The sequence below is a fragment of the Microcaecilia unicolor genome, chromosome 2 (assembly GCF_901765095.1).
Source record: "Microcaecilia unicolor chromosome 2, aMicUni1.1, whole genome shotgun sequence".
Classification (NCBI taxonomy): Eukaryota; Metazoa; Chordata; class Amphibia; order Gymnophiona; family Siphonopidae; genus Microcaecilia; species Microcaecilia unicolor.
In genome coordinates, this window is record NC_044032.1 from 238,465,811 (window position 1) to 238,489,662 (window position 23,852).

At 48.1% G+C, this 23,852-nt stretch overlaps 1 protein-coding gene across 5 annotated transcripts in view; it reads right to left on the minus strand.

Moving 5' to 3' along the window:
* Positions 1–23,852, minus strand: part of SMARCA2 (SWI/SNF related, matrix associated, actin dependent regulator of chromatin, subfamily a, member 2) — a 679,721-nt gene that overhangs the window by 602,154 nt on the left and 53,715 nt on the right. For all 5 annotated transcript variants that reach the window (XM_030193821.1, XM_030193826.1, XM_030193822.1 and 2 more), the window contains exons 2-3: positions 18,287–18,553; positions 7,560–7,689 (exon numbers count right to left, since the gene is read on the minus strand). In XM_030193821.1, coding sequence (XP_030049681.1) covers positions 7,560–7,689; positions 18,287–18,511 — 355 coding nt within the window. In that variant the 5' untranslated portion in view covers positions 18,512–18,553. The remainder of the gene's footprint in view (positions 1–7,559; positions 7,690–18,286; positions 18,554–23,852) is intronic.

The window sequence follows — 23,852 nt, forward strand, 5'->3', positions numbered from 1 at the left end:
ATCTTCTCCCAGTCCCACCCCTGACATTTTCTGGTATAGTATCAATGGCAAAAACATCTAAAATCATCAAAACTGTGTCCTCTCTCGTTGCAACGTGAAACCAATGGTGCCTCTGATCTTCCCCTCAAAAGACTAGATCTATGCTCATTCATCCTAATTTTGAAATTTCTAATTGCCTTTCCTACATAAAATTTCTTGCACAGCCACTTTATGAGATAAATCACATACTTGTTATAGTTCACCAAATGTACATGCTTTAATAGTTGGCACAGAAAGAAAAGTCCTAGGTTTCTGACCTCTAATGCCTGTCAAGTAGATCACTAACTTGTCAAAAAGCAGTGGTATGGCCATACAGTGCCTTACACCCAAGGTAAATAATCCAAACTAAGGGTGTATGCTGCTTAATTTCACATTAGGAGTCATCAACCAGGAAAATTATCTTGGAATCATTGGACCCAACTTAAATGCCTGAACCCTGCAACACTACGAAACCAAAGCACGTAATGGACATAATGTAACTCTTCCTCTATACGATTCCCTAATATTTCTGTTCCACATGAACCTCATTCTACCACAACATCACTGTGTAACTGTTTATACCGGAATTGGCGAACACCTTTACGGTATTATGTAAGCCACATTGAGCCTGCAAATAGGTGGGAAAATGTAGGATACAAATGTAACAAATAAATAAATGATCTCAAATCTACAAAAATCTAGAAATAAGCAGCCAGAATATATGTTCCATTCTTTGCCTTTTTTATTCTGAAAGAATGTCATTAATAGTGTACAATGTTTACATATAGTGCACACTTTTCTTAAAGTGTGCACACTGTTTACAGACAGTGCGTGCATTAGTAATAATTCACACATGCATGCACTATCGAGATAGCGTGTACATTACCTCCCCTCATTTTATAATTTCACACCTACCTTTATACACCTAGTGTATGTATAAGGTATAGAATACTAGAACTTATATACGTGATTAAAAACTGGTTAAAAGATAGAAAACAGAGAGTAGGGTTAAATGGTCAGTATTCTCAATGGAGAAGGGTAGTTAGTGGGGTTCCCCAGGGGTCTGTGCTGGGACCGCTGCTTTTTAACATAGTTATAAATGACCTAGAGATGGGAGTAACCAGTGAGGTAATTAAATTTGCTGATGACACAAAGTTATTCAAAGTCGTTCAATCGCGGGAGGATTGTGAAAAATTACAAGCGGGCCTTACGAGACTGGGAGACTGGGCGTCTAAATGGCAGATGACGTTTAATGTGAGCAAATGCAAAGTGATGCATGTGGGAAACAGGAACCCGAATTATAGCTATGTCGTGCAAGGTTCCATGTTAGGAGTCACAGACCAAGAAAGAGATCTAGGTGTCATCGTTGATGATACATTGAAGCCTTCTGCTCCGTGTGCTGCTACGGCTACGAAAGCAAATAGAATGTTAGGTATTATTAGGAAAGGAATGGAAAACAAAAACAAGGATGTTATAATGCCTTTGTATCGCTCCACGGTGCGACCGCACCTCGAATATTGTGTTCAATTCTGGTAGTCGCATCTCAAAAAAGATATAGTAGAATTAGAAAAGGTGCAGAGAAGGGCGACAAAAATGATAAAGGGGATGGGACGACTTCCCTATGAGGAAAGGTTAAAGCGGCTAGGGCTCTTCAGCTTGGAGAAAAGGCGACTGAGGGGAGATATGATAGAGGTCTATAAAATAATGAGTGGAGTTGAACTGGTAGATGTGAAGCATCTGTATACGCTTTCCAAAAATACTAGGACTAGGGGCATGCGATGAAGCTACAATGTAGTAAATTTAAAACGAATCAGAGAAATTTTTCTTCACTTAAAGTGTAATTCAACTTTGGAATTCAGTGCCAGAGAATGTGGTAAAGGCGGTTAGCTTAGCGGAGTTTTAAAAAGGTTTGGACGGCTTCCTAAAGGAAAAGTTCATAGACAGTTATTAAATGGACTTGGGGAAAATCCACTATTTCTGGAATAAGCAGTATAAAATGTTTTGTACATTTTTGGGATCTTGCCAGGTATTTGTGACCTGGATTGGCCACTGTTGGAAACAGGATGCTGGGCTCGATGGACCTTTGGTTTTTCCCAGTATGGCAATACTTATGTACGTGACCGTTACAGTTATGCGCATAAATGCTAGTTGGCCACTAAGCAGTATTCTATAACTAATGGACAACTTGCTTAGCACATATATGCAAGGAGGTATGCACAGGGACAGCGCATAAACATATCCAACAAATACTGTAAGTTACACACTAAAGTGCTAAATTTAAGCATGCACATTTGAACCTAAATGTAGACGCATAGATGCCATCTTATGCTAGTATTCTATAACTGAATCTAGGTGCCCAAATGTCTTTATAGAATTAGCGCTCAGCGTGCTACATCTAGGCACCAAGTTTGTGGCTCCCAGTTATAGAGCTGCCACATATGTGCATATAGCATGTACTTTAAGAACAACGCACACTACAAAGACTGAATGAAAAATAATGCCTCCATCTTCATAAATCAAAAGATGGCAGACCTGATTCACTACTTGTGTTCATTTGTTGTTTGAAATCTCTTCCATCATCTCAGTTGGCAACAAGTGTGTGTGAAGAGACTTTTTCTATTGCTTGTGAATTGAAAGCATATGATAAGCAGTTATCAGTGCAATTTAAGCAACTTGCTGTGACATAATTTGAATGCTGAAGGAGTCCTTCCAACTGAAATTCACCACCATATTTAGGTTGGTTTATGGTGATGACTTTTTGTTAATATGAATGATGTGCATTGCTGGGCCAAACAAAAAAATCTAAAGATTGTGGCCCTTGGAAGGGCCAATTTGTGTGATCAAAAACAAAGAGGACAACCGTGACAGCAATGGACAAGTCTCACACAAGAAAGGTTGACAAACTCATAAAGGATAATCAGAGGATCACTCAAATGGAAATTGATAACACTTGGCATTTCACAGGAACATGCAGGTTACATTATTGATATTCTCACATATCAAAAGGTTTGTAAAAGATGGGTTCTTTGCATGCTGACTGCAGAAATAAAATCTTCAAGACTTCAAACATGTCAGCAATTGCTGTCCTGATATGAGATAGAACATAATGAATTTCTTCACAAGATTGTGACAGCTGATGAAACACAGACCAGAAACAAAGTGCCTAACCATGGAGCATCATCACAAAGGTTCACCTGTGAAAAAAACATTTTCAAAAACAAACATAGCTTTCTGCAGGAAAAAAATAATGGTTCAGTCTTTTGGGACATGGATGGTGGTGTTCACATGGGTTTCCACAAACCTGGCACAACCATCAGCTCAGAGCGTTACATCACAACCCTGAAAACTTTGAAAGAATGAAGCGTTTAGAAGCATAAAAAGGAAGTTTTGTCGCATTATGACAATGCTAGGACTCATACAACACGAAAAGCCACAAAAGCAATTGTGAGATGGGTCTTCACAGTTCTACCACAACCGCCAGAGCCCAGATTAAGCACCACATGATTTCCATCTTTTTCCAAAATTGAAGGAATACCTTTGGGGCATCTGTTTGATTCAAATGAAGGGGTGTACAGGAGTGTAAGCAACTGGTTGAAGAGACAAGATGTGCAGTTCTTTCATGAAAGCTTTTTCATAGTTGGCAGAAATGTATGACTAATAGTAGTAGCTATATAGAAAGGTAAATAAGTGTAATAGAACAAATTTCAAGCATTATTTTCATTTTTTATTCATTACAATAGCTTCATTTAAACAAAAGTTATGGAGTTGGAGGCATTACTTTTCATTCAACCCTCATATATGCAAATAGTATACACATGTATCGGTAAAGAGCAGCCTTTCCCTATAAAAATCTGGGAGGTAATGAAGTTTGACCAAAATTGTAGTAATGTGGTTTCTTATCCAACAACTAAAAATCAGCCTAGCAGCTGAATTCTGAACCATCCTCAAACTTTTCAAAGGCAACTCCACAAACACTGTAGACTATGACATCCTTCTGTTCAAACTAAGTTCATGAGGGTTTGCAGGTAACATTTTTTTTTTTTGTTACATTTGTACCCCACGCTTTCCCACTCATGGCAGGCTCAATGTGGCTTACATGGGGCAATGGAGGGTTAAGTGACTTGCCCAGAGTCACAAGGAGCTGCCTGTGCCTGAAGTGGGAATTGAACTCAGTTCCGCAGTTCTCCAGGACCAAAGTCCACCACCCTAACCACTAGGCCACTCCTCCACTGTTTCAACTAGGATGAAAGAATTTTTGACTTCTAGATATTACACAGTGAAAATGGCAGACCAAATCTCAGTTAGTTCTCAGGGCTCTTTTGTACAGAACTGCGTAAGTCTAGTAGCGCTATAGAAATGTTTAATAGTAGTAGTAGTTCTTTATCACCGTTCCTATCCTATATATCTACTAGCCGTTAAGCCCGTAAAAACGGGCGAGTATTGCAGACCTCCTCTCTCCCCTGGCCTCACCCCGTCCACCGATCCTCCCCTCCATATCCAGCGACCCTCCTCTTTCCCTTGGCCTCCCCCCTTCCCCCCATGTCCAGCAACCCTCCTCTGTGCCCTGCTCTCACCCCAAGTCCAGCAACCATGGCCTCTCCCCCCTGCCCTCCCCCCATGTCCAGCTACCCTCATCGCCGCCGCTCCCTTCCCCCCTCTGTGCCGGGCCCCCTGCATTGACCTGACAGCGCCTCTCACCTCCGTCTGAAAGCGCTACAGACAGCAGCAGATCGCTCTGCTGCTGCCTGCAGCGCTTCCACACAGAGGTGAGAGGCGCTGTCAGGTCAGTGCAGGGGGCCCGATACGGAGGGGGGCGGGAGCGGGGATGGGGGGGGGGGGAGGGTGAAGGTTGTTTCGCACGATGTTCCTTTCCAGGTGGCGTCCGACAATTCGACTCCGTTTCCCTCTCTGTTCCGCCTCTGACATCATGACGACTTGACGCGAGGGCGGGACAGAGAGGGAAGTCTGTACTGCGCATCTGCAAGTGAGTACGGTCACTTGCCGTTTATATGTTTGATATCTCTAGCTATAATATCTTGTTGCCATTCTCTCTCTTTTCCTGGCATCAAATTTTTCTCATATGCAGTTCATATATTTTTGCTGATACCAGTACAAGATATATTACAGCTGACTTTAGGCCACATTTCAACTTCCACAGAAAAATTGAAAACACTTGGCTCAGCACATGGTTTTAAACTCAGCAAAAGACTGAGCTGCTCTGGATAGATCACATGGGGCAAAATATACCTTCAGAACTGTCTCTCTCTGCTGGAAGTTAAAGGTGGAAAACAACTCTAAGATACTTGCAGGTGAATTTTCGAAAGAGAAGGGCACCCATCTTCCGACACAAATCAGGAGATGGGCGTCCTTCTCGCAAGGTCGCCCAAATCGGCATAATCGAAAGCCGATTTTGGGCGCCCTCGACTGCTTTCCATCGCAGAGACGACCAAAGTTCACTGGGGCATGTCGGCAGTGTAGCGAAGGCGGGACTAGGGCGTGCTTAGAAAATAGGCGTCCTCGGCCGATAATGGAAAAAAGAAGGGCGTCCCTGACGAACACTTGGGCAACTTTACTTAGTCCTTTTTTTTTCAGGACCAAGCATCAAGGAGGTGCCCAAACTGATCAGATGACCACCGGAGGGAATCACCTCCCCTTACTCCCCCAGTGGTCACTAACCTCCTCCCACCATAAAAAAAAAAGTTTTAAAATACTTTTTTGCCAGCCTCAAATGCCATACTCAGGTCCATCGCAGCAGTATGCAGGCACCTGGAGCAGTTGTAGTGGGTGCAGTACACTTCAGGCAGGCGGACCCAGGCCCATCCCCACCTACCTGTAACACTTGTGGTGGTAAATGTGAGCCCTCCAAAACCCACCACAAACCCACTGTACCCACATGTAGGTGCCCCCCCTTCATCCCTAAGGGCTATAGTAGTGGTGTACAGTTGTGGGTTTTAGGGTTTTGGGGGGGGGGGTTGGGGGGCTCAGCACCCAAGGTAAGGGAGCTATGCACCTGAGACCTTTTTGTGAAGTCCACTGCAGTGCCCCCTAGGGTGCCCGGTTGGTATCCTGGCATGTCAGGGGGAACAGTGCACTACGAATGCTGGCTCCTCCCATGACCAAATGGCTTGGATTTGTTCGTTTTTGAGATGGGTGTCCTCGGTTTCCACTATAGCGGAAAACCGGGGACGACCATCTCTAAGGTCGACTTAAATTTCATGATTTGGGCGTCCCCGACTATTATCGAAACGAAAGATGGACGCCCATCTTGTTTCGATAATATGGGTTGCCCCACCCCTTTACGTGCCGTCCTGCGAGGATGCCCTCATGAAAACTTGGGCGCCCCGTTCGATTATGCCCCTTCACATGTTTATTTGAACACTTCCTTATCCTTAACATTTCACACAGATACAGTTATTAAATCTACCTTTTATTAAATACGTCTTAGAAAAATTCATTCTTTTTAAAAGAAAACACTTTAAAATTTTGGTTCAGGCAGTGATTTTGGCAAAACTAGACTATTGCAATGGTTTGTATTGTCTTCTTTCAGCTAATTTGGTAGACTACAGGCGATACAGAACACTGCAGATAGGATGATTATGGGACAAAAGAGGATGATGGATCAAGTATCACCTACACAGAGAATTCCATTACCTATTAAGGCTCGTGGTCTTTTTACATTTGTATGTTGGGTTCATAAGATGTTTAAAGGTACATGTCCAGAGTATTTATTTTCTCTTTTCCCTTGTCCCCGTCTTCGTCATAAGCTATAGAGTCTTGCTTTATTTATCCTTCTTTTGTGAAAGTTGTATATAAAAAATTTGTATCATCTTTTCCACATAGTGCTCTCTATCAATATAACTTAAGACAATTTCTTTACATTTATTATTCTACAAGTGTTTAAAAGCACCACTGTTCAAAAAATGTTTACACTAAGACATAATTTTTGGCTTTTTCTTTTATATCTTTTCATTCTGTCACTCTAAGATTGAATTTGGACCTTATGCTATCTGCTTTGAACCTATATATATGGGAGTTGGCGAAATATAAGCACTATTACCATTACCAGTTGAGGTAATCCACTGGAGAAAGCCCGGCCTTAACAACCTTTCTGTGGCCATGACCCCATTATCATGGTCACAGCACACGACTCCCAGAGACATGGCCGATGACATTTGATCAGGACGCCAAATGCAGATTTTTAGTATCACCACTCATAGTCTGGGAAGCCCTGAAATAAGCACTAACAATTGAAATATGGTTTGTCATTGTTGGCTGGATAAAAATGGCTTCTGCTTTACATTTTTGAAGGAAAATATATATCTTGGGAGTTTCAAATCTTGTGTACGGATTGGTTTGTACAGGAATGGAATAGATGAATGATCTTATACATGCTTTCCCCCCAAGCTCTAAAATATGCTTTAATTACAGAACTGTAAAGCCACAATTTAAGAAGCCTGATCTTAGAACTTAAATGCTGATATAGAGATGTGTGAACATTTACTGGAGGAATATAAAGATAAGAAAAACAATAAATAAAAAACCTTGGCTATGCTGGTCCATTGGACTCTGGGGTGGGCCCATTCCAGGAAGAGGTGGTCTCATACTTGTACTCTTCACTGAAGCACAATGTATTTCATCTGTCATTCCTTTCTCATGAATGCCATCCAGAGACTATAATAAAAATAAAACACATTCATTAAGTTAAAAACACACAAAAAAAAACGTTTTCCAGCTGTGGATATTTTTGTTTTCCACAACAGCTTAGTTTACATGAAACTTAAATGACTGGTAAATCTACATTTAGTCCATGCCCAGATAATAATTTTATTCTTACTGCCTATGGTTGCTATTTTTGGGCTGATGGTGCTGTTGGTCCTGTAGATTTTCGTTTACTGATAGTTTGGTTTTCATTGCTATATATGTATTACTGGATTTTATCGTGCAATGCTGTCATGCTGCTGTACTGTATTCTATGCTACAAAGTAGGCTCAAGATTTTAAATCAATTTACTGAACACTAAGTCTTTATTTTAGTATTACCAGATTTGATGTGGTTAAAGCGAATGCTACATACCTGTAGAAGGTATTCTCCGAGGACAGCAGGCTGATTGTTCTCACTGATGGGTGACGTCCACGGCAGCCCCTCCAATCGGAAACTTCACTAGCAAAGTCCTTTGCTAGCCCTCGCGCGCCCGCGCGCACCGCGCATGCGCGGCCGTCTTCCCGCCCGAAACCGGCTCGAGCCGGCCAGTCCAGTATGTAGCAAGACAATACACTTCAAGGGAAGACACAACTCCAAAGGGGAGGCGGGCGGGTTTGTGAGAACAATCAGCCTGCTGTCCTCGGAGAATACCTTCTACAGGTATGTAGCATTCGCTTTCTCCGAGGACAAGCAGGCTGCTTGTTCTCACTGATGGGGTATCCCTAGCCCCCAGGCTCACTCAAAACAACAACCATGGTCAATTGGGCCTCGCAACGGCGAGGACATAACAGAGATTGACCTAAAAAATTTACCAACTAACTGGGAGTGTAGCCTGGAACAGAACAAACAGGGCCCTCGGGGGGTGGAGTTGGATCCTAAAGCCCAAACAGGTTCTGAAGAACTGACTGCCCGAACCGACTGTCGCGTCGGGTATCCTGCTGCAGGCAGTAATGGGATGTGAATGTGTGGACAGAAGCCCACGTCGCAGCTTTGCAAATTTCTTCAATGGAGGCTGACTTCAAGTGGGCTACCGACGCAGCCATGGCTCTAACATTATGAGCCGTGACATGACCCTCAAGAGCCAGCCCCGCCTGGGCGTAAGTGAAGGAAATGCAATCTGCTAGCCAATTGGATATGGTGCGTTTCCCTACAGCCACTCCCCTCCTATTGGGATCAAAAGAAACAAACAGTTGGGCGGACTGTCTGTGGGGCTGTGTCCGCTCCAGGTAGAAGGCCAATGCTCTCTTGCAGTCCAATGTGTGCAGCTGACGTTCAGCAGGGCAGGAATGAGGACGGGGAAAGAATGTTGGCAAGACAATTGACTGGTTCAGATGGAACTCCGACACGACCTTTGGCAGGAACTTAGGGTGAGTGCGGAGGACTACTCTGTTGTGATGAAATTTAGTGTAAGGGGCCTGGGCTACCAGGGCCTGAAGCTCACTGACTCTACGAGCCGAAGTAACTGCCACCAAGAAAATGACCTTCCAGGTCAAGTACTTCGGATGGCATGAATCCAGTGGCTCAAAAGGAGGTTTCATCAGCTGGGTGAGAACGACATTGAGATCCCATGACACTGTAGGAGGCTTGACAGGGGGCTTTGACAAAAGCAAACCTCTCATAAAGCGAACAACTAAAGGCTGTCCTGAGATCGGCTTACCTTCCACTTGGTAATGGTATGCACTGATTGCACTAAGGTGAACTCTTACGGAGTTGGTCTTCAGACCAGACTCAGACAAGTGCAGAAGGTATTCAAGCAGGGTCTGTGTAGGACAAGAGCGAGGATCTAGGGCCTTGCTGTCACACCAGACGGCAAACCTCCTCCAATGAAAGAAGTAACTTCTCTTGGTGGAGTCTTTCCTGGAAGCAAGCAAGATGCGGGAGACACCCTCTGGCAGACCCAAAGAGGCAAAGTCTACGCCCTCAACATCCAGGCCGTGAGAGCCAGGGACCGGAGGTTGGGATGCAGAAGAGCCCCTTCGTCCTGCGTGATGAGGGTCGGAAAACACTCCAATCTCCACGGTTCTTCGGAGGATAACTCCAGAAGAAGGGGGAACCAGATCTGACGCGGCCAAAAAGGAGCAATCAGAATCATGGTGCCTCGGTCTTGCTTGAGTTTCAACAAAGTCTTCCCCACCAGAGGGATGGGAGGATAAGCATACAGGAGGCCCTCCCCCCAATCCAGGAGGAAGGCATCCGACGCCAGTCTGCCGTGGGCCTGAAGCCTGGAACAGAACTGAGGGACCTTGTGGTTCACTTGAGATGCGAAGAGATCCACCAGGGGGGTGCCCCACGCCTGGAAGATCTGTCGCACTACACGGGAATTGAGCGACCACTCGTGAGGTTGCATAATCCTGCTCAACCTGTCGGCCAGACTGTTGTTTACGCCTGCCAGATATGTGGCTTGGAGCACCATGCCTTGACGGCGAGCCCAGAGCCACATGCTGACGGCTTCCTGACACAGGGGGCGAGATCCGGTGCCCCCCTGCTTGTTGAGATAGTACATGGCAACCTGGTTGTCTGTCTGAATTTGGATAATTTGGTGGGACAGCCGATCTCTGAAAGCCTTCAGAGCGTTCCAGATCGCTCGCAACTCCAGAAGATTGATCTGTAGATCGCTTTCTCGGAGGGACCACCTTCCTTGGGTGTGGAGCCCATCGACATGAGCTCCCCATCCCAGGAGAGACGCATCCGTGGTCAGCACTTTTTGTGGCTGAGGAATTTGGAAGGGGCGTCCCAGAGTCAAATTGGAGCAAATCGTCCACCAATACAGGGATTCGAGAAAACTCGTGGACAGGTGGATCACGTCCTCTAGACCCCCAGCGGCCTGATACCACTGGGAGGCTAGGGTCCATTGAGCAGACCTCATGTGAAGGCGGGCCATGGGAGTCACATGAACTGTGGAGGCCATGTGGCCCAGCAATCTCAACATCTGCCGAGCTGTGATCTGCTGGGACGCTCGCACCCGCGAGACGAGGGACAACAAGTTGTTGGCTCTCGCCTCTGGGAGATAGGCGCGAGCCGTCCGAGAATCCAGCAGGGCTCCGATGAATTCGAGTTTCTGCACTGGGAGAAGATGGGACTTTGGGTAATTTATCACAAACCCCAGTAGCTCCAGGAGGCGAATAGTCATCTGCATGGACTGCAGGGCTCCTGCCTCGGATGTGTTCTTCACCAGCCAATCGTCGAGATATGGGAACACGTGCACCCCCAGCCTGCGAAGCGCCGCTGCTACCACAGCTAGGCACTTTGTGAACACCCTGGGCGCAGAGGCGAGCCCAAAGGGTAGCACACAGTACTGGAAGTGGCGTGTGCCCAGCTGAAATCGCAGATACTGTCTGTGAGCTGGCAGTATCGGGATGTGTGTGTAGGCATCCTTCAAGTCCAGAGAGCATAGCCAATCGTTTTGCTGAATCATGGGGAGAAGGGTGCCCAGGGAAAGCATCCTGAACTTTTCTTTTACGAGATATTTGTTCAGGGCCCTTAGGTCTAGGATGGGACGCATCCCCCCTGTTTTCTTTTCCACAAGGAAGTACCTGGAATAGAATCCCAGCCCTTCTTGCCCGGATGGCACGGGCTCGACCGCATTGGCGCTGAGAAGGGCGGAGAGTTCCTCTGCAAGTACCTTCTTGTGCTGGAAGCTGTAAGACTGAGCTCCCGGTGGACAATTTGGAGGTTTTAAGGCCAAATTGAGGGTGTATCCCTGCCGGACTATTTGCAGAACCCACTGGTCGGAGGTTATGAGAGGCCACCTTTGGTGAAAAGCTTTCAACCTCCCCCCGACTGGCAGGTCGCCCGGCACGGACACTTGGATGTCGGCTATGCTCTGCTGGAGCCAGTCAAAAGCTCGTCCCTTGCTTTTGCTGGGGAGCCGCGGGGCCTTGCTGAGGCGCACGCTGCTGACGAGAGCGAGCGCGCTGGGGCTTAGCCTGGGCCACAGGCTGTCGGGAAGGAGGATTGTACCTACGCTTGCCAGAAGTATAGGGAACAGTCTTCCTTCCCCCGAAAAATCGTCTACCTGTAGAGGTAGAAGCTGAAGGCTGCCGGCGGGCGAACTTGTCGAATGCGGTGTCCCGCTGGTGGAGAGACTCTACCACCTGTTCGACTTTTTCGCCAAAAATGTTGTCCGCACGGCAAGGCGAGTCCGCAATCCGCTGCTGGAGTCTATTCTCCATGTCGGCGGCACGCAGCCATGAGAGCCTGCGCATCACCACACCTTGAGCAGCGGCCCTGGACGCAACATCAAAAGTGTCATAAACTCCTCTGGCCAGGAATTTTCTGCACGCCTTCAGCTGCCTGACCACCTCCTGAAAAGGCTTGGCTTGCTCGGGGGGAAGAGCATCAACCAAGCCCGCCAACTGCCGCACATTGTTCCGCATGTGGATGCTCGTGTAGAGCTGGTAAGACTGGATCTTGGACACGAGCATAGAGGAATGGTAGGCCTTCCTCCCAAAGGAGTCTAAGGTTCTAGCGTCTTTGCCCGGGGGCGCCGAAGCATGTTCCCTAGAACTCTTAGCCTTCTTTAGGGCCAGATCCACAACTCCAGAATCATGAGGCAACTGCGTGCGCATCAGCTCTGGGTCCCCATGGATCCGGTACTGGGACTCGATCTTCTTGGGGATGTGGGGATTACTTAATGGCTTGGTCCAGTTCGCAAGCAATGTCTTTTTCAGGACATGGTGCAAGGGAACAGTGGACGCTTCCTTAGGTGGAGAAGGATAGTCCAAGAGCTCAAACATTTCAGCCCTGGGCTCGTCCTCCACAACCACCGGGAAGGGGATGGCCGTAGACATCTCCCGGACAAAGGAGGCAAAAGACAGACTCTCGGGAGGAGAAAGCTGTCTCTCAGGAGAGGGAGTGGGATCAGACGGAAGACCCTCAGACTCCTCGTCAGAGAAATATCTGGGATCTTCCTCTTCCTCCCACGAGGCCTCACCCTCGGTGTCAGACACAAGTTCACGGACCTGTGTCTGCAACCTCGCCCTGCTCGACTCTGTGGAGCCACGTCCACGATGGGGGCGTCGAGAGGTAGACTCCCTGGCCCGCATCGGCGAAGCTCCCTCCGCCGACGTAGTCGGGGAGCCTTCCTGGGAGGTGGCCGCGGTCGGCACCGCACGCGGTACCGACGTCGGGGACCTCAACCTGGGCGATGGGCCAGCCGGCGCCACGCTCGACGGTACCGGAGGCGCAAGCACCGCCGGTACCGGAGGGGTAGGGCGCAACAGCTCTCCCAGAATCTCTGGGAGAACGGCCCGGAGGCTCTCGTTTAGAGTGGCTGCGGAGAAAGGCTGAGAGGTCGATGCAGGCGTCGACGTCAGAACCTGTTCCGGGCGTGGAGGCTGTTCCGGGCTGTCCAGAGCGGAGCGCATCGACACCTCCTGAACAGAGGGTGAGCGGTCCTCTCGGTGCCGATGCCTGCTGGGTGCCGAATCCCTCGGCGACCCAGAGCTCTCGGTGCCGACACGGGGAGGAGACCGGTGTCGATGCTTCTTCGATTTCTTCCGAAGCATGTCACCGGAGCTCCCCGGCACCGACGAGGAGGACGTCGAATCCATCCGTCGCTTCCTCGGGGCCGAGACTGAAGAAGGTCGATCTCGGGGGGGCTGTACCGCAGGAGCCCTCAGGGTAGGAGGAGACCCACCCGAGGGCTCACCGCCACCAGCAGGGGAATGGACAGCCCTCACCTGCACTCCACCCGATGCACCACCGTCCGACGACATCAGCAGACGAGGTCCTGGTACCACCGACGTCGATGCAGCTATCCGATGTCTCGGCGCCGATGCAGAGGCCCGATGCCTCGATGCACTCGATGCAGGGGCGGCCGAGGAAGATGGTCTGGACGCTGACGACGTCGATGCACTCGAAGATCCCGGTGCCGATGCCGACGAAGAGCCCGAGAACAACACGTTCCACTGGGCTAGTCTCGCTACCTGAGTCCGCCTTTGAAGCAGGGAACACAGACTACAGTTCTGAGGGCGGTGCTCGGCCCCCAGACACTGAAGACACGACGAGTGTCGATCAGTGAGCGAGATAACCCGGGCGCACTGGGTGCACTTCTTGAAGCCGCTGGAAGGCTTCGATGTCATGGGCGGAAAAATCACGCCGGCGAAATCAAAAGCCGAAATGGCGAAATTTGGAGCACCAAAATTTAGAGGGAGAAAAAATCTCGACCGAGGCCGAAAAGAGGCCTACCCCGACGACGAAAGAAAACTTACCGGGGCAAAAAAGCTAGAAGTACGGGGAGGATTTACACGAAACCCGGCGAGGGGTTTCCGGAGCACTTCCCGACTAGGACAAAGCTTTCCCGAAGGAAAAAAACACGTTCAAACAAATTGGACGCGCGAGGTCGACTTTCCGGGGCTCGACACGGCGAAAACACGACCGTACCGAGTGCGGACAAAAGAAGACTGGCCGGCTCGAGCCGGTTTCGGGCGGGAAGACGGCCGCGCATGCGCGGTGCGCGCGGGCGCGCGAGGGCTAGCAAAGGACTTTGCTAGTGAAGTTTCCGATTGGAGGGGCTGCCGTGGACGTCACCCATCAGTGAGAACAAGCAGCCTGCTTGTCCTCGGAGAACATAAGTAACACAGTAAATGTCGACAAATAGACCTGTACAGTCCGGTCCATCCAGTTTGCACAAAAAAGTGGGCAAAGTTTTATCTGGAACTCTGTACAGGTTACACTTCATGATCAACTGTATTGTTATTATAAATATTTCTAATTTATTATAAATATTTCTAATTTGTTTTTATTGGTATTTCCTCCAGAATCAGGGCTAGAGGCAGGATGGAAAGAGAGAGTTAGAACTAGGGACCTGATGGAAGTCACCATACAGTTCTACGTCAGTGACTAGGTCTGATAGAAGGTGATACTGGCACGGAGATCATGCTAACAAGAAGAACAGGGGCAGCAAGTCCAGGGGCTGAGACTGGTGGAAGGAACCACAGAGGTCAGAGATTATGACCAAGAATGACAGAAGGAGTCACTACAGCATGATGATGATCAGGAGTTGCAGCAGTGGACATCATCAGAGTCAGACTGGGGCCAAAAACATAAACTGAACTACAGAGAAGTAGAGAAGACAGACTGGAGAGAAGGAAAAAATTTTATTTGAAGGTGAATAGGATTGCTAAAAGAAGAAAAAGAAATTTAAAAAACAGATTAAAAATAAGAGAAGAGAAGGAAAAAAGCGAGGTTACTAACCTGTAGCAGGTATTCTCCGAGGACAGCAGGCTGATTGTTCTCACGATTGAGTGACGTCCACGGCAGCACCCAGGATCGGAAGATCTTCCTAGCAACAAAAGTTTGCTAGCTCTCGCGTGATCCGTGCGCACCGCGCATGCACGACCATCTTCCCGCCCGAACAAGAGCGTGCTCGTCAGTCAAATAGAAAGCAAAAGACCAGGAAAGACACAACTCCAAAGGGGAGGTGGGAGGGTATGTGAAAAAAATCAGCCTGCTGTCCTCGGAGAATACCTGCTACAGGTTAGTAACCTCACTTTCTCCAAGGACAAGCAGGCTGCTTGTTCTCACAATTGGGGTATCCCTAGCCCCCAGGCTCACTCAAAATAACAAACATTGGTCAATTGGGCCTCACAACGGCAAGGACATAACTGAGATTGACCTAAACAACAACAACTAACAGAGTGCAGCCTGGAACAGAATAAAAATGGGCCTAGGGGGGTGGAGTTGAATTCTAAACCCCAAACAGATTCTGCAGCACCGACTGCCCGAACCGACTATCGTGTCGGGTATCCTGCTGTAGGCAGTAATGAGATGTGAATGTGTGGACAGATGACCACGTCACAGCCTTGCAAATCTCTTCAATAGTGGCTGACTTCAAGTGGGCCACTGACGCTGCCATGGCTCTAACACTATGAGCTGTGACATGACCCTCAAGAGTCAGCCCAGCCTGGGCGTAAGTGAAGGAAATGCAATCTGCTAGCCAATTTGAGATGGTGCGTTTCCCCACAGCCACTCCCCTTCTATTGGGGTCAAACGAAACAAACATTTGGGCGGACTGTCTGAAGGGGCTTGTCCGCTCCAGATAGAAGGCCAATGCTCGCTTGCAGTCCAATGTATGCAACTGACGCTCAGCAGGGTGAGTATGAGGACGGGGAAAAAATTTTGGCAAGACAATTGACTGGTTCAGATGGAACTCCGACACCACCTTCGGCAAGAACATAGGGTGAGTGCAGAGGACTATTCTGTTATGATGAAATTTAGTATAAGGAGCATGAGCTACCAAGGCTTGAAGCTCACTGACTCTACGAGCTGAAGTGACTGCCACCAAGAAAATGACCTTCCAAGTCAAGTACTTCAGATGGCAGGTATTCAGTGGCTCAAAAGGAGGTTTCATCAGCTAGGTGAGAACGACATTGAGATCCCATGACACTGGAGGAGGCTTGATAGGGGGCTTTGACAAAAGCAAACTTCTCATGAAGCGAACAACTAAAGGCTGTCCCGAGATAGGCTTACCCTCTACACGATAATGAAAAGCACTAATCACGCTAAGATGAACTCTTACAGAGTTGGTCTTAAGACCCACCTCAGACAAGTGCAGAAGGTATTCAAGCAGGGTCTGTGTAGGACAAGAACGAGGATCTAGGGCCAGGCTGTCACACCAGACACCAAAACTCTTCCATTTGAAAACATAACACCTCTTCGTGGAATCTTTCCTGGAAGCAAGACTCGGGAGACCCCGAAGCCACAGTTTCTGCGCTAGCTAAAACTGGAACCGAGCCCAATGATGAGTCAGGCCTGAGAAGAAAGACTGCAGTGCGCCAAGGTCTGTGCAGAAATTACCCATGCCTGCCCTTACTGCCAATGGAAGCTAAGCTAACAAGCATCCTCCACACTGCTCCTAACCGCAAACTCATCCCGAAGCAGGACAAAAACCCAAACACTGGGAAGGAGACCTAGCCCTAAAACAAAAGTGAAAACAAAGATTCAGCAACACCCAACAGCTAAAATAAATTTTAAAGTGTACTCACCCCAGCCGCAAAGTGCCTGCCATGTGCTTCAGTACTGCTCGCTGTGAAGCAAACTCCTTGATTTCACTACACTCGGAGGGAAAACCACTCGCCACAAAATACTGTAGGCTGAAAGCAAAAGTCACTATTCCCCCCTAAATCCTCTCTCATTTCTTTTTTCTTGGTGTGAGGAAGGAGAGATATGCAGTAGGAGTGGGAAGGGGAGGGTTCTGGCACCACCAGATAGAGTCACTAGCAGAGCCTAAAACTCCCGGGTTCTACTGAACCAGATAACCGGGACACCAGGAGATTATCTGCACCTGCTGAGATGGAGGAAAATACTGACTAACCAGGCTGCTCACCATCTTATAGTAGTGTTCGGTATTGTCCTCTTATCTCCATCTGCTGGTAGATGGTCATAACCCAGTTGTGTCTAGATTCATCTGCTCGATGACAATGAACAGCATGTTATTTGAGCTAAAGGTGACTTCACCAATTCCACAGAGAGCCACCGCACTAACAGACGCACACGGCCAGAAAGGAGTATCTGCTCATAGCGAGCTTTTTTGTTTTGTTTTTTTTAACTCAGAATCAGTAAGCCAGAATGCTTAGAGAGAACACTACATCTCAGCGAGGAACACGGACAGAGTTGGAAGGCTAAAAAGAAAGCAGCTAAGTCAGACATGGATTTCTGAGGAAGTATAGAAAGGACACCATCAACAAAATGAGTGAGCACTACAGAAAACCAAAATGGTAAAACCCATTAAAAACAAGCAAAAGGTTCCAGCAAGGAGGCGGCTACTCAGAGAGATTTCTCGCTCTCATCTTAACTGTTGGGATACAGACAGTAAGAGGGACCAGCAGTAGTACTTGCCAACTAAGAGGAAGAGACTTGCTGAAAACAGAAACTACTGTCAGAAAATAATTTGACTCACACAAAAAAGGTATGTTATTAACCCTTTTGTCTCATCATAACCACTGAATAGCAATGCCACCCAGCTCCATTCAGGTTTTTAGAAAGTTAAGAAGCTACAGTCCTCCAAGAGGAAACCTCCCTGCTCAACTAACACCCAGCTTGAACTGGGTCAGATGCTGGCTGTAAAGCACCAAAGAGGAGCTGCAAGGTCCATCAGCCATCCACCTTGAGAAAGAGAAAATATTGAACATTCCAAGCTGCACAATAACCTTAAAGGGTGAATCCTAAGAACTACTGTTTTTTTTCTCTGTTTACACCCGCTAGTAGATGGACACAACCATTTTGTTTGGATGACAAAGAATACCCTAAAAGAACTTTTTCTCTCCTCTCAACAATTTTGGCTGGCAGCATCTAAGTATTTTAAAACATTAAACACCCCTGCTGAAAACTATATATACAGTGCAAAATTTATAATTTTGTTTTAGGTACTGAAGATGAAGTATTTCATGCTTGCTTAAGATTAGTGATCTAACTTTTTAGTTCTTCAAAGTTGTTAAAAATTCCTATTTTGGATATAGTCAGGGTAAATATTTCCCTAATAACTTACAGCAAACACAATAAAACCTAGTACTGTTGGACAATTTATTATATTTTAAGATTAATTATAGCACTATTTTATTATTACCTTATGTATTTGATGTATGCCTTCCTGTGGATAATCCGAATGCCCCAGAGTTGCCATTGGATGTGTGACACCAGGTGGCCCAGGACTTGGCCCCATCATGCTGTGTACTGAACCTGGTGAAGGTCCTGGTCCTGGACTGGGTCCTAGAATAGGTCCAGGAGAAGGGCCTGGCCCTGGGGAAGGCCCAGGGTGAGGCATTGCACCAGGGTCTGTTGGTGTTGACATCTGCTGATTCCTCCCCCAGCAATCAAAAAGAACAGTTCAGATCTGAAGAAAAGGGGAAAATGCAGTAGATATAAGGCCTGCTGATCCCACAAAAAAAAGTGTTTAATAAACTAAATATTTCTTTGACAAGCTTCACACAAGTGAATTTCCTATGTCAGATGTTTAATGACTTGAGTACGGCATCTGTCTGTCCTTCAAAAAAAGATTACTAGTCAGACAAACTAAAATAATGCAATGAACGTTGAACCAGCATATGTTCACACAAACAAAAACAAAGGGATGTTAAATATATGCAATGCTCATTTCATTCAAATCTGCAAAATATAGATGGAATTAAATTGCTTTAATCTGCATTTATTTTTTTTTTAAATAGAAGGCAGTGTCTTTAGAAGAGAAATTTGCAAAGAAGCAATCATAGACATTTCTCCACCTGAAGTACCTCATGAATGGCTTAAAGCAAGGTAAAATTAGCAGGGGCCTCTGGGACCGAGGGAACACCAGCGTGCATGGAGAAATTAGAGAACTCCGGCAGAGCTCTCTTCATAAGAAAGGCCCGATGCATTAATAAGACAAACTCAGGGGGAAAAGGAATCGCCCTCACCGTCTGCCTCTGATACCGATGAAGGGACCGGTAAGCGAGAACCCCTCGCCAGATTACAACAGTTAACATGAACCCAACAGTAAACAGGATATCCTCACTAAAATTTGGCCATATATTAATGAATTGTATAGAAAAATGAGCACAAAATATAGCCTTCATTAGTGCTGTTTCCACCAGCTACAATAATTTTTGAAGCCATTTTAGTGATACTCAGTTTTTATTTCATGATATTTATAGCTACACTAGTATAAAAGGCCCATTTCAGTAGGCAATGAAACGGGCGCTAGCAAGGTAATCCCCCCCCCCCCCTGCAGTGTCCTTCCTGTCTCCCCTGTCCCCCCCTGCAGCCACCCATCTGGTCCCAGGACCCCCTCCCCACCAACCCTCCTCTGCCCCTGCAGCCACGCATGTGCAGCGGCCCTCCTCTCTCCCCTGCTCCCCCTGCAGCCACCCATGTCCAGTGACTCTCCTCTCCCCCTGCCCACCCTGCAGCCACCCATGTCCAGCAACCCTCCTCTCCCCCTGCAGCTACCCATGTCCAGCGACCCTCCTCTCCCCTGCCCCCCTGCAGTCACCCATGTCCAACGACCCTCCTCTCCTTTCCCCTTGCCCCCCCTGTATCCACCCATGTCCAGTGTCCCACCTCTCTCCCCTGCCCCCCTGCAGCCACCCATGTCCAGTGACCCTCCTCTCCCCCTGCCCCCCCTGCAGCATCCCTTCTGTCTCCCCTGCCACCACCCATCTGGTCTCAGGACCCTCTCCCCACCTCCCTCTTCCCTGCCCCCCCACAGCCATCCATGTCCAGCGACCCTCCTCTCCCCATGCAGCCACCCATGTCCAGTGACCCTCCCCTCCCCCCTCCAGCCACCCATGTCCAGCGACCCTCCTCTCCCCCCTCGGCGCATCACCCAAACCCCCCCCCCCCCCCCCCCCCAGCGCATCACCCAAGCCCCTACCCCCCCCCCTCAGGCACATCAACCCCCTCGCCACCCGCAGCCGCCAATACTAACGCTGTCCGGCCGCTGCTGCGTCTCCTGTTGAGCAGCAGCGGCCGGTACAAAAAGAAAAAAGCCAAAAAAAGATTTTAAACCTGAAACACGGCTCCGTAGACAGCCATCTGGCATTGGCTGTCATCTCTGCAGCCGCTCCTCCTCTCCCCTCTGACATCGCTGCGCTCCTCCGGGGTCTTCCTGCAGGGGCAGTGGCGTGGAGGGGAGAGGAGGAGCGGCTGCAGTGACGACAGCCAATGCCAGATGGCTGTCTACGGAGCCGCTTTTTGTACCGGCCACAGGAGAAGCAACAGCGGCCGGACAGCGTTAGTATTGGCGGCTGCGGGTGGCGAGGGAGTTGATGTGCCCGAGGGGGGGGGGGTAGGGGCTTCGGTGATGCACCGGGGGGAGGGTCTTGGGTGATGCGTCGAGGGGTGGTAGGGGCTTGGGTGCTGCGCCGGGGCGGAGGGCCTTGGGTGTTGCGCCGAGGGGGGGGCACTGAGAGCTGATTGGTAGGCAGGGGAGGAGTAGGGAAACACGCTCCACGTGTTTCCCTACTCCTCCCCCTGCCTGGCTCGCGGTTTTGCAGGGCAGGGGCTTGGGTGTTGCGCCGAGGGGGGGGCACTGACAGCTGTTTCCCAGGCAGGGGGAGGAGTATGGAAACACGCTCCGCGTGTTTCCCTACTCCTCCCCTTGCCTTGGAATCAGCTGTCAGTGACATCACTGACGTCAGTGCATTCTAAACTGCCTAGCAGACCACCTCCGAGGGAGCCACGGTACCACGCACATTAGAACGCTGGAGGTGAGAATTATTATATAGGATATGGGAAATTTTCAAATAAATTAAAAAGCTGTCAAATAAGAAAGAAAATCTTTTGTCCTCCACCTTTTAAGGCACTGCCTATCCAACTGGAACAGCTTTTGACTTTTTGCAGGTGGACCACCCATAGGTAGTCCATTATTTCTAATATTCGTTTGTTATTGTTTTCAATAACATTTGCTACTGTTCAGGATGAACCAGTGTAGCGGCAATCTCCGTCTTCTGGCTTCAACCCATATAATGGGCTAGATAGCCTCACTCCTGTTCTCAATCTAACCTCTTTGGTGCTCTCAATCCCAGTACCAGGAAGTTATTTCAAGGCATTCAATAAGTGTTTACAAATTCTGTTTGGGGAACTAGAATGGTGAGGGTCAGATTGCAAATATTGCAACTAGCAAAGGCCGGGGTGGAAAGGGTGGGGCACAATCTGCCCATCTTTTTGCATAACGGGAAAGCGCGGGTTATAAATGTTACAATACAATACAATAATCACTTGCCAGTGCTTTTTAGCCTGCTTGTGCACGATTATTCTTTTTGGTGAATCAACACTAGATGGAATAGAAGAGGAGAGGAGAGAGGGATAGGAAGAGAGACCAAGAAAAGTAGGCGAGTACTCGGGTGGCTTGGAATAGGTAGACAGGATTGATAAACAATAGAAGGGCCTGCAATGGCAATCCTGGAGTATCCAGAGTAAGCTTTATTATGGTCAAACAGGATTAAGGCACAGATACGGAGTTTTCCACTTCGAGTATCTGGGGTACTAATGGGATACTTTTAGGAAGAAATTTCAAATTGGAACATTCCTCGTGCTATGGCTCTCATTTTGAAGGATGTGTTTCTGCTGAAACGTCCAAATCACAATTTTGAAAAAGCAAAATTTGGACATTTTGCACAGAGTTCGGCCAAACAGAAAGGGGGCATGTTGTGGGTCTGTTTTGGACAGGACTAAGGTGGCCCCAAAATTAGGACATCTTTCAGGAAGACACATAGAAGTTTAAAAGGTAGTACGTTTTTATGTAGACAGGTTTCAATCACGTCCAAGTAAACAAATTAAAAAAAAATGTTCTGAATGACCAGCTAACCACTGGTGGATTAAGGCTTGATCCCTCCTTAATCCCCCAGTAGATGCTGACCCTCTCCCACCCCACTAAGAACTAAAAACTAAAAAGGGTTACCAGGAGCTTGTTGCTCAGGTTGTGAGCCCTTGAGCCCAGGCCAAGCCCTAGAATAGGTGTTAGGCCAAGGCCGGGGTGGACCGAGCAGGCGCTACACACTACCCCCCAGCTACCAAGTCCTGCACATACACGCAGCAACCAAAAGGGAAAATTAGGTTCTTACCTTGGTAATTTTCTTTCCTTTAGTCACAGCAGATGAATCCATCACGAATGGGTTCTGCCCACCTACCAGCAGGGAGAGATAGAGAACACTGAAAACCATAGTGCCACTAGGACGGCTAGCTCCATCTGCCTCTCAGTATTTTGAAGCTTCCAAAGCAGTGTTAAACCGCAAAGTAGCATAACATGAACTTTCCTCACAGTGAACGAACGCCCCAGAACAGGAGCAATAACACAAAGGAGGGACGAACTCAACCTCCTGGAGTAGAACAGAAATCCTGAAGACTGTTTTCCAACTTCTCCCAATGAGGGAACATGTCTGCAGGAAAAACTGAACACAAAACAGAGTCAATCAGGGAGGGATCATGGATTCATCTGTAGTGACTAAAGGAAAAAACATTACCAAGGTAAGAACCTAATTTTCCCTTCCTTGTCATCAGCAGCAGATGAATCCATTACGAATGGGATGTATCAAAGCAATCTCTAGATAGGGCGGGAACAAGCCACACCACGCGCAAGCACTTGTGATCCAAAAAGCGCGTCCCTCCTGGCAGCCACATCCAGCCTGTAATGACGGGCAAAAGAGAGCTTAGAAGCCCAAGTAGCTGCACTACATATCTCTTGCAAAGAGAGAGCTCCCGTCTCAGCCCAAGAGGAAGAAATCGCTCTTGTGGAATGTGTCTTAAAGGCGTCAGGCGGAGGCTAGCCAGATAGCAGATATGCAGAAAAAAATGGCCTCCTTAAGCCAACAGGCTATAGTGGCTTTAGACGCTGGAGACCCTCTGCGAGGACCTGACAACAATACAAAAAGGTGATCAGAGGTCCTGAAAGCATTAGACATCTGCAGATACTGCAACAGAGCCCTGCGCACACCCAGAAGGCGCAACTGCCCAAAAGATTCCGGAAACTCCTCCCTAGTAAAGGAGGGCAGATAAATAGGCTGGTTTAGGAGAAACGCTGAAACCACCTTAGGCAGGAAGGAAGGCACAGTACGTACCATAACTCCGGACTCTGAGAATTGCAGAAATGGGTCTTGACAGGACAGCACCTGGAGCTCAGACACCCGTCTCGCCGATGTAATGGCCACCAAAAAAAGACTGTCTTTAGAGTCACATCCTTCTCCGAAGCTCTCCTCAGCAGCTCGAAGGACGAACACAGAAGAGCCTTTAATACTAGCCCCAAGTTCCAAGCCGGACAAGGGGCCCGCACGGGAGGCCGGAGCCGAAGCACCCCTCTAAGAAACCGTGCAATGTCCGGATGCGCAGCCAGGGAGAGGCCAGCGACTTTCCCCCGAAAACATGCCAAGGCTGCCACTTGAACACGCAGGGAATTATAAGCCAAGCCTTTTTGTATACCATCCTGCAAAAAGTCAAGTATCGGCGAGAGAGAAGCCTGCATGGGTGTGATCGCTTTAGAAACACATCAAGCCTCAAACTGGCGCCAGATCCAAGCATAGGCAACGGAAGTGGAACGCTTGCGGACCTGCAAGAGAGTGGAGATGACCTTGTTAGAATAGCCCTTGTCTCTCAATTGCGCCCTCTCAATAGCCATGCCATAAGACCAAAGCGGCATGGATCCTCCATGGTCACCGGACCCT